Here is a 10,729-nt window from a genome sequence, read left to right on the forward strand (position 1 = left end):
ATAGACAGGTATGAAGTTGTTTCCTTTTCACTTCATTGCTACATTATGAATGCGATCTTTCTCTTAATTCAACCATGTTCTCTTTTATGTGCAGTTGGATGAAGCCTATTGTAGGTCATCTGGAGGTACTGGTGGTTGTTTGCTCTCTCTTTCCATATGGAGCTGGGAGCGTTTTCCGGATGGACGCCCGAAGACCGTGAAGTACGATGATTGGGACGACAAAGGCGACCCACTACGGCGACCCACTTGGGCTTACAAGTGGGATGTGTTAAATGAGACGACAGATGATCCCTCGGTCATGTACAAGTTGTACCAGAGCGAGCTTGACGCGATCACGCCTGAGCAGGTGAACTGACATTGCATAAGTGATTATGATGCTTCTATTGTAAGTCGATATCAATTTTGCATTCTATCCCATTTTGCAGGTGATATGGGAGCCGTATGGAACAGGAGACAGTTTTGGTAACCCTTTAGAGTTCAGGCTGAACCGATGTGCACTAGGGATAGGGATCTCTGGCGTATGCGGTGCCCACTCATATGCAACTGGGCGGTTGAGCTTCACCTCCCACATCGAGTGCGCCATCAGTTTGGTTTGTTCCAGGCACACCCGCTGGAGTGGGAGGACACGGACAAGTTGCTACACACGTAAGATATAATTAACCTTGAGCACTTAGCAGCTTCTCGGCGGTTTTGATGCTACTAATATTATGTTTCTAACTTGCAGGTTGGATAGGAAAAGGCAGTGGAAGATTAAGGATTGGGACAAGCATCACAGGAAGTATGTCGTACAGTTTGCGCTTAGTGTGGAGCAATCTAGGGCTGGAAAAGAAGTCCAGCTTCGTGAGCACTGCCCGATCGCGTTCAACAACTATCTCACATGGTTTCTTGCAAGTACCCGTGTGGAGATATGCAAGCCGGCGTATGCTGAGGAGATTTTGGAAGAACCCACTGTTTTTGATGAGGTAGCCCAGCACCAGTATAACGCATTAGTCAGGAAAGGCAACTCAGTGATCCCTTCAGCTCCAATGATGAACTTTGTGGTATTTGCCCTCTTTGTTTTTCATTCACACTATTCACATCTTCGCTTGCCTAACACGTTAATACCATTTCTGTTCATAGCGTGCCCAGATCAAGAAAGCAGCTGATGAGACCGAGACTATTCTTGAAACAACCCCGGCTGGCAAAAGTGATGGGGAAGGTGCACTTCGAGCATTCATCAAGGTTCACATCTCCTTCAAACTAGCACTTAACATGTGTTGCTACGTTCGATGTCTCATTCACTTGTACATGTTGCAGCGCCAGGGCCAAAAGTTAAGGCGGCTATCAAACCTTTTCAGTTATCGTGACCCCGAGTATGTATCACCAGAACGGTCTAGGTTGGCGACACCATCAGATCTCGCTTCGGGGCAGGGCCATGGTGATCATTTAGAGGATGAGGATGTGGGTGTGGTCACCCAAGAGGTATGGCATGAGCATATATATCCAATTGTTGATGCATTGCTAACTATGTCCTCACACACGGTCTTTCCATATCTTTTGTTGATGCATAGGTTGCTGATGATATGACCTTGGGGATGTACCAGGTTAGGTCTGCATACAGGTTAAAGCCTAGGATGGGAATCAACAAGTACACACCTGAAGACTTCACCCAAAGAGGCAAAAGGACGGTCGGCACCTCGCGGATGGCGGCTTTGGATGACGATGTCAATGACATGGAGGAACCGGAGCCGGAGCGGGAGTGGGTTCCTCTTCCTAGGAAGGTGAAGAAGTTAGCCAGCAAGAGGGGGGAGCAGCCAAAAAGCACTCAAGGAACTAGTCATCGTCCTCTATTTGTAATGTTGAACTTGAAGTGGTGGTAGCTTGTAGTAATGTGGAACTTGTTATGTCGGTGAACTTGGAGTTGTGGTAGCTTGTAGTTATGTTGAACTTGGAGTGGTTGTCTTAGCAATGTTGAACTTGATCCTCTATGTTGCACTTGATCCTCTATGTTGTGGTGGCTCTATGTTGAACTTGATCCTCTATGTTGCACTTGTTGTCTTAATAATGTTCAATTGTGACTGAAATGTGAACTTAAAGTTTCTGACTGCTTATTCTAGGAAATGTTGCACTGTCCCTAAAAATGACCAAGTTTGCAAGTTACAGCTGTGCAACGCCTAGCATGGAGGCGCCACATTGAGCAGTGCAACGCCTAGCTCCTGGGCGTTGCCCTGCTCAGTGTGGCGCCTCCATGCTAGGCGTTGCACGGCTGTAACTTGCAAACAAAGTGTTTGCTCTCTGCTTAGCTCATCCCAGGCGTGCAATGCCTCAGAGCTAGGCGCTGCACTGTACAGTGTGACACCTAGCTCTGAGGCGTTGCACACCTGGGATGAGCTAAGCAGAGATCAAACAAAGTGTTTGCAAGCTACAGCCGCTGCAGCGCCTAGCTTGGAGGCGCCACACTGAGCAGTGCAACGCCCTGGAGCTAGGTGTTGCACTGCTAGGCGTTGCACTGCTCAGTGTGGCGCCTCCAAGCTAGGCGCTGCAGCGGCTGTAGCTTGCAAACAAAGTGTTTGCTCTCTGCTTAGCTCATCCCAGGAGTGCAACGCCTCAGAGCTAGGCGCTGCACTGTATAGTGTGACGCCTAGCTCTAAGGCGTTGCACGCCTGGGATGAGCTAAGCAGAGAGCAAACACTTTGTTTGCAAGCTACAGCCGTTGCAGTGCCTAGCTTGGAGGCGCCACACTGAGCAATGCAATGCCCAGGAGCTAGGCGTTGCACTTGTACTTAGCGAATTTTTTGGCACATGCACACATATTCCGATGATGTGAAGTATGATTGATACATAGCAAGCAAAGAACTGTGAAGACAACATATGCACAAAGTACTTCACGACACATACTAGTTCATAATACATAGTACTTCAGGACACATAGTAGTTCACAACCAAATCGAGGAGGAGAGATAGTAGTTCATGACACATAGTAGTTCACAACCAAATCGAAGAGCATAGTTTAGAGGATAACAAGATTATCGTCCACAAGCAAGTTGAAGACGACATAGCTCTATTGCGTAGAGTAAGGCCCCTTTCCCTTCTTCTTCTTCTTCCTCTCTTCTTCCTCTTCCTCCTCCCTTTTCCTTATGAGGTGGTCCTCCTTAACCACCCTCTCCATGAATATATGATCCTCCCTCTCTTTTTTTCAGCTGCAATTGCCCAAAGCTTCATGGTTCCTTCTTCAAAATCCTTTTGACGCTTCTTCTGTGCCTCCTCACATTTCCTCACCAACGCTTGCTCCCTAGCGCGCATCGCATTTGACGCTCTCTCTTTTGCCTTCCTCTTCTCCTCAAGCTCCTCTTCCTTCTTCTTCTTTAGCTTGGCTGCATCCTCCTCTCTAAGCTTCTTCGCAGCCTTCTCCCACCATCCCACCATCTCATCTTCGCCATCCTCCTTCATTGTTGGTTTGTTGGGTTGGGAAGCCGCCATACCTACAATGAGTGAAACATAATGGTTAGTAAAGACAATAAGAACAAATGGAAGCACATGTAAAACAAGAACATATGAAAAACAAGAACATATGAAACATTATAGTTAGTGAGCAACATACGGAAATGGTCCATCGAGGTATCCAAACATTCCTCTATAACGACCTTGCCCTTGTCCATCACCACGGCCAAGTCCATCACCAAGGCCAAGACCATCACCATGGCCAAAACCATCACCACGGCCAACACCACCACCACGAGCTCTACCACCACCATGGCCTAGACTACCACCACCATGGCCTCTTGTAAGTCCTAGTTGCCAACCTCTTTGTTGCCTAGATCCTCTTTGGCTAACACTTGGTTGGCTTGGCACTTGTTGTCTACCACTTGGTTGGCTTGGCACTTGTTGGCTACCACTAGGTTGGCTCCCACTTGGTTGCCTTGGCACTTGTTGGATACCACTAGGTTGGCTCCCACTTGGTTGCCTTGGCACTTGTTGGCTACCACTAGGTTGGCTCCCACTTGGTTGCCTTGGCACTTGTTGGCTACCACGTTGTTGCCTTCGCACTTGTTGGCTACCTCTTGGTTGGCTTGGCACTTGTTGGCTACCACTTGGTTGGCTCCCTTGTGTAGCTCCTTGTTGGCTAGTGCTTGCATCATTTTTCTTGGACCTTTTCCTTGGTTTCGTACATTTTATTTTGTTGTGGCCATGACCTTTGCATTCCCCACAACGGGAGCTCTCATGAGGCTCTTGGAATTGGTCGTTTCCCGCTTTGCGGCGGCCACCATGGCCCCATCCGTCCATGTCGCCTCTAAGACGCTTTGTCTTACGTCTACCCCGTTTAACAATCTTCAACTCCGGATCCGGCCATAGTTGAACTCCATGGTACTCCGGCCATTGTGATTGGTCAAAGTATGGGTGAAAGCGGGGAGCCCATGTTTTCTTGACCGTCATGATTGAGAACTCCAACTCCCTCACGGTGCGTGGGTGATTGATGTCCACATTTCTAACACGACCGGCGATATACAAGTGTGAGCATGGGAGATGAAGCAACAATGGCCTCCCGCAAGAGCAATCACATTGCGTTAACGACACCTTGAAAGCCCGACCTCCATGTTGCCGGCCATCGTTTGTGGTTCCTCTTGGCTCTTTTACTTCGTACTTCCACTCTTCATTGTCATATAATATAGCTTCTTCCGAGTCCGCCTTTCGTGATTGAAATTCTAACCATTCATCAACCTTGGGTGGGAACTTGTACTTGTACTTGTGCGGGTTCTCACCCGCTATCTATGCATCAGTTTCCATCGAGTACTTTAGAAAGTATGCATTCATCTTGTCAAATGTGTATTGAACTATTGCCGTCACGGGTAATCCACGTGCACCTTTGAGCACCATATTGAAGCATTCGGCCATATTGCTTGTCATTTGACCGTATCTACGGCCATCTTCATCAAAAGCACGTGCCCACTTGTTCCGGTGTTGAATGTGCCTATTGATAAAGTCTTGACCCCCAGGATCAAGTTTTGTGTGTGCGAGCAATTTTTTCAACAAAGTGGCGAACCACTTCTCGAAGAAAGCGAGACAACAATCTTGAAGATCATCGGCCAACTCCTTAAGGCCACATGCCCTATAGAAGTTCGAACAAAAGTGCCTCATGCACCATCGATGGTGCAACGGAGCATGCCCGGGAATGTCAATCTCCACCGCGTTAAGAATTCCTTGATGCCGATCCGATATGACACAAATTTCCCTTTGAGTGGGTAACACCTTCATCCTCAAAAGACGCAAAAACCACTCCCAGTTGTCATTGTTCTCCGCCTCAACCAAAGCAAATGCCAATGGCAACACTCGGTTATTGGCATCACTTGCTATCGCAACCAACAAGGTGCCCTTGTATTGTCCGGTCAAGAACGTGCCATCAATGGCGATGACCGGCCTACAGTGTTCGAAAGCCCTCACGCATTGCTCGAACGCCCAAAATGCACAGCCAAATACTCGGACTTTCCTTCCTTCATGAACCGTTGTTTGGTGCCCATGAGGCTCGACCACATGAACCATGCCCGGGTTTGTGGCGGCCATGGCTAACAACAACCTAGGGATTTGGTTGTATGCTTCCTCCCAAGTACCATACAACATCTTAAATGCGTCTTGCTTCGCCTTCCATGCCTTGCCGTACTTCACCTTGTAATGAAAGATGGCTTTCACAAGGTCAATGACATGTTGGACGCTCATTGTTGGAAGTGAAGTGTGGATATTGAGTTGGAGAGCCTGTAAGCGATGAACTCGGACGTGAGTTGTCTGTGGTCTTGGGACACAATCTTGCCATCCACCCTTTTGCCTCGGCACATGTGAGTTGGCACACAACTCACTACGTGCCAAGTGGGACCTCCTTTCCATGGTCTTGCACGCACAATCCACGGACATATTTCATCTTCACATGCACATGCAACCATGTAGCGCACATTGACGTCCGAGTGCACCACCTTGTGTGGACGATAATGCTTAACCGAGTAGTTGTCGAGCCACATCTTCAATTCCAAGAAGGTTTCGAACTTAGACCCTTTAGCACTCCGGTTCTTGTCGTCTCCCAAATCATGGTGAGAGCTTGGCCTAACCCCAAGAGATATAGATTTGCCACCATCTACAACGGCTTCATCCGCGAGACTAACATCCTTGAACAATGGTGTCTTGTGATCCCGACCAAATACCTTCTCGAAAGCTTCGGCCTCCTTCACCGTGAACCCCTCCTCATCAACTTGTTCATCGGGACCTTCGTCATCCGAATCCGATGCATATGCACGGGAAAAAGGGATGGAATGGTCCATTGTCTCTTGCAAATGATATTTGTCAAGATCACCCACATTGTTGTCATGGAGATCAACTTCATTGTCATCGTCCGCATACTCATCATTGTCCTCTTGCAAAGCTTCATCTTGGTTGTTTGTAAACGGGCTCAATGTTGGCCTCACTTCTTGGGTCAAAAGAGGTTCAACAATTTCATCTCGCTTCAAGGGTGGGGGGCTACTAGCAACCAAAGGGGAGGGTTTCCGGTTCAAGTCCAAATGCAAACTTGAATCAACCTTCTTCGTTGCAAATAACTCAAGAGCCTTGTCAAGTGAATCGGCCACCGTTTCCTTGTATGCAACCCAACGTTGCTCCGAGTTGACACGCATTGTCTTCCAACGGATGTGCATTCCAAAACCTACATCATGCCTTCCCTCCAACTCAATGATATCACTAGGGTCCATCCAATTCAAATATTTCCTCACTTGTTGCAAGAGCTCCGCATAGCTAGGACTACTATCAAACACCATATCAAGCTCATCCGGGTCTGGTTCAATATTGCCTTTCAAGAAGGCGTCTTTGTCCCCATGATGAACAAACACACATGTTCTTCCCATCCCTATAAGCATTCAAACAACACAACGTAACATTGCTTCCATGAGTACTAATTTAAGGATTAACATGGAATACAAACCCTAAAATATATATCAAACAACAACCCTAACCATAACCATAACCCTAACAATTACCCTAACCCTAACCATAACCCTAGCACCAACATAAGAACACCCATAAGAATAACCCTAACATACTAACAAAGCCTAATCATAGGAAATTGGCAAACAAAGATCTCGCATCTCCATGCAAATCTCTAGATCCAAACAAAACTAGGGTTTCCCCAAACTAGCATTACTTGGATCAAAACAAGGGGATCGGAGAAGATTACCTTGAGGGAGGGTTTGACTTCGAAATCCATGGACAAATTCTTCAAATTTGCAAGATTTGGGAGAGGATTTGAGAGGGGGAGAGAGTGGGAGAGGGGGCAAAGCTCGGGTTGGGGTGTGTGGGGTGGGGGGAGTGGGGGGGCCAGCCCCTATCTAAGGACAGTGTAGCGCCCGAGCGCTAGGCGCTGCACATTACATGTGTGGCGCCTAGCTCGGAGGCGCTGCACTGCTGGGTGCGGGGCCCAGGTCCGCCACGGTGGACTGGCGTGCAACGCCCCCGAGCTAGGCGTTACACCATAGGGTGTGGCGCCTGCGTGGCGGGCGCTACACAAAAAGGTCAGGGGAGTGAAATACTTTCGTGGGCAGTTCATTCTGTGAATTGATTTCGTCCCGAGGTCAAAGTTGTCAAATTTGCCGGTTTAGATAGCCGGACAGGGTCAACAACTGACTGAAATTAGTCAACACCAATTGTTCTTGGGTGGAGTCAGTCAGGCAGAGGAGGAGATGCACATGGTATTGTCGTTGCAGCGAGGATGTCTTTTGTGGTCAATAATGAAAGAGAGATTGCCAGAGACACCAAGCTGATGTTGGGGATGATTGGAGCGATCCCTCCATTCTTCAAAAGGGAAATTTAGCAGGGGCGGGGGAGTCATCCGAGAGCTGGTGGCGCCGTTGATTTAGGCAACGGAGTCGTGGTTGAGGTGGTCGAGGTTGGGCGCATAGAGGCTGCAGGGTAGCAGTGCTGCACCGAGGCGTGTGCTTCTCATCTTGATGTCGGATCTGACCAGTGCGTCTGATCCATGGGGAGCGGCTGGCTTTGCACCTGATGACGCCGGCAGCAGAGAAGCTCCATCCTAGTCGGTTGTAGGAGATGGCGGTGCTAACCCTTGCTCGTGCTGAGGGGCTGTCGTGTGCATCAATACCGGAGCAGTGGGTAGTAGCGCACCGGCACCGGTCCGTGGAGCGTGGATGGTGGTTGATGCCTCGATATGGCGACGGTGCGTATCCGAGGAGGCGAGGAGATAGCGATAAGTAACAGATGAGCAGATGAACCGATGGGTTTCTTTCATGGGCTTTTACACTAATGCATCAATTACAGAAAACGGATGCGGTGACCAGAGTTGCATCAGACGATTGTTGAAAATGAAAAAAATGCTGAGGTGGCACTACTGCTGAGTTGGACAGGCTGCATGTTAAGAGAAATAAGTTAGTGGGGATGAACTATTTAGGTATTATATGCTGGAATTTTGTCTATTTTGGGCCTAGCCCAATAGCAGTTTCAGAAATTCCTAATAAATCCTAGAGGCCCACGCAGCCCATTCGTGCAAGGCAAGAGGTGGAACAAAAGTTTAGTCCCACATTGCTAGTTTAGAGGGAGTTGGACCTCTTTATAAGGGAGGTTCTTTCCCCACATGTATGAGCATGAGAATAAGAGAGACATCCACGCGTGCTCCTTCTCCACTGCTCACCTTGCCACGCCTCGACGCGATGCGGGTTACGTGAATGAGCCGAGCCGATGTCTAAATTTTTGCCACGCATGACGGGTATACGAAAGGTCACGTGAGCGCGCCTCTTCGGCCGCTGCCTGTTCGCTTCGTCTCCCTTCGTTGCTTCACCTCCCGCCGCTGCCTCTTCGCGTCCTTCTCATGTGCCTATATAAGAGAGGTCGCTCCTCTCCAGAGAGACACAACAGAAGCTCCTCTTCCTCTCGCCACAAAGTTCTGAGCACTGCGCTGCTGCTACGTTCTTCCCCATCCTGTCTTGCGACGTGCACCGCAGGTCGAGACAGTAGGCCTCCGGAACCGCACCTTTTGAGTCCTGTATGGGAGAAGGGTGATAAGGTTTTTGGGGAGCACTCTGCGCGACTACTGGCTTCTTCATCACGGACTCCAATGACTTCTTCCCTGACGTCCACGACCTCCTCGACGACATGGCAGGCGAGGACACCGACCCCAAATCCAGCGCTTCTGCTGCTGCTGTCCCGTACGTGTTCTTCTCCTTTTTGTTAGAGGTCCTGCTACAGTTCCCTGTTCTACTATTTGCTCTAGATATGTTAGACTCTTCTTCATATATGCAACTTGCTATACTGTCTGCTCTAGATATGTTTAGTTACAGTTCATATATGAAGATGTTGTTTACCTTCTCTTTGTCAAATCGCATGGCTTGTTTTGTCACTGTTATATTAGTCATGCTTTATCTAATATTTCTGCTAATAAAATAATTTGGTAAATTGCTGATATTTCCAACAATCCAAAAACCTTATCATAGGCAATTTACCCCGAGTGGTTTTGCTGCTTCCATGAGACCTCCTATGTTTGAGGGTATCCACTATAAGAGGTGGCGCGTGAGAGCAGTCTTATGGTTTCAAACCATGAGTTGCTATGACGCCACTCTTGGCAAACCTGAAGGAGAGCTTGATGCTCAACAGGCACAAGCCTTTCAGAAAATGGATACTCTGTTTAAGGCTGCTCTCTTGAGTGTTCTTGGTGAGAACATAGTTGATGCTTATGCGTCAATTGATAATGGAAAAGATATGTGGGATGCACTCAAGGCCAAGTTTGGGGTCTCGGATGCTGGCACTGGGTTGTACATCATGGAGCAATTCTATGATTACAGGATGACTGAAGAGCGCTTCGTGGTTGAGCAAGCTCATGAGATACATTCATTTGCTAGAGAACTTGAGCACTTCGGTTGTATGCTACCGGACAAGTTTGTTGCCGGAGGTATCATCACTAAGCTTCCTCCTTCATGGAGGAACTTTGCTACCTTGCTGAAACATAAGAGGCAGGAGTTTTCCGTCCCGAATCTCATTGGCACTCTTGATGTGGAAGAAAAGGCGAGAGCAAAGGACACACGTGCTCGAGGTATTGAGGGAGGATCTAGTGCCAATGTGGTACAGAAGCAGAACTTCCAGCCCCACAAGTTCAAGAACAAGGGCAAGTTTGATGGTAAAGCAAAGTTTGATGGGAATAACAAGGCAGTCCAGCACAAGAACTTTAAGAAGAAGAATGACAAGAAGAAAGGTGTCTGTCATGTGTGTGGGGATCCTGATCATTGGGCTCCTAGTTGCCCTAATCGCTATGACAAGCGTCATCCTGGGAAAGGCGGCAGGACCGCTAATGTTGTGCTTGGAGACATTGATATGAAGGATGTTGGGTATGGTATATTTCCCACTATTCTTTCAGTATGTCATTCTCCTGATTGTTTGATTGACACGGGTGCTAATGTGCATGTATGCGGTGACATTTCCATGTTTTCATCTTATCAGACCGCAGGGACTTCAACCGTGCTGATGGGCAATGGTTCAAGTGCTTCTTTTCGTGGTGTTGGCACGGTCGATCTGAAGTTTACTTCGGGGAAGATTGTGCGGCTGAAGAACGTGCATTATGTCCCCTCCATCAATAAAAATCTTGTTAGCAGATCTCTTCTGTGTAGAGATGGCTACAAGCTTATCTTTGAGTCGAATAAATTTGTAATATCCAAGTATGGAACCTTTGTTGGTAAAGGTTATGAGTCAGGAGGCCTGTTTCGTTTATCCTTAT

At 48.0% G+C, this 10,729-nt stretch overlaps 2 protein-coding genes and 1 pseudogene across 2 annotated transcripts; 2 read left to right on the forward strand and 1 right to left on the reverse strand.

The window, feature by feature from the left end:
* Positions 1-490: 490 nt before the first annotated feature.
* LOC147991930 (uncharacterized) lies at positions 491-1,859 on the forward strand. The gene is made up of 5 exons (XM_087538873.1): positions 491-645; positions 725-1,040; positions 1,120-1,221; positions 1,297-1,461; positions 1,551-1,859. The coding sequence occupies exons 1-5, from the start codon at positions 491-493 to the stop codon at positions 1,857-1,859; spliced, it is 1,047 nt and encodes a 348-aa protein (XP_087394999.1).
* Positions 1,860-5,071: 3,212 nt separating this feature from the next.
* On the reverse strand, positions 5,072-6,872 carry LOC147991931 (uncharacterized; annotated as a pseudogene).
* Positions 6,873-9,777: 2,905 nt separating this feature from the next.
* Positions 9,778-10,480, forward strand: LOC147991932 (uncharacterized). Its single transcript, XM_087539302.1, has 2 exons — positions 9,778-10,343; positions 10,456-10,480. The coding sequence occupies exons 1-2, from the start codon at positions 9,781-9,783 to the stop codon at positions 10,478-10,480; spliced, it is 588 nt and encodes a 195-aa protein (XP_087395428.1). The 5' UTR covers positions 9,778-9,780.
* The last annotated feature ends 249 nt before the right edge of the window (positions 10,481-10,729 follow it).

The sequence above is a fragment of the Triticum urartu genome, chromosome 1A, assembly GCF_056163025.1.
Source record: "Triticum urartu cultivar PI428250 chromosome 1A, HENAU_Tu73, whole genome shotgun sequence".
Lineage (NCBI taxonomy): Eukaryota > Viridiplantae > Streptophyta > Magnoliopsida > Poales > Poaceae > Triticum > Triticum urartu.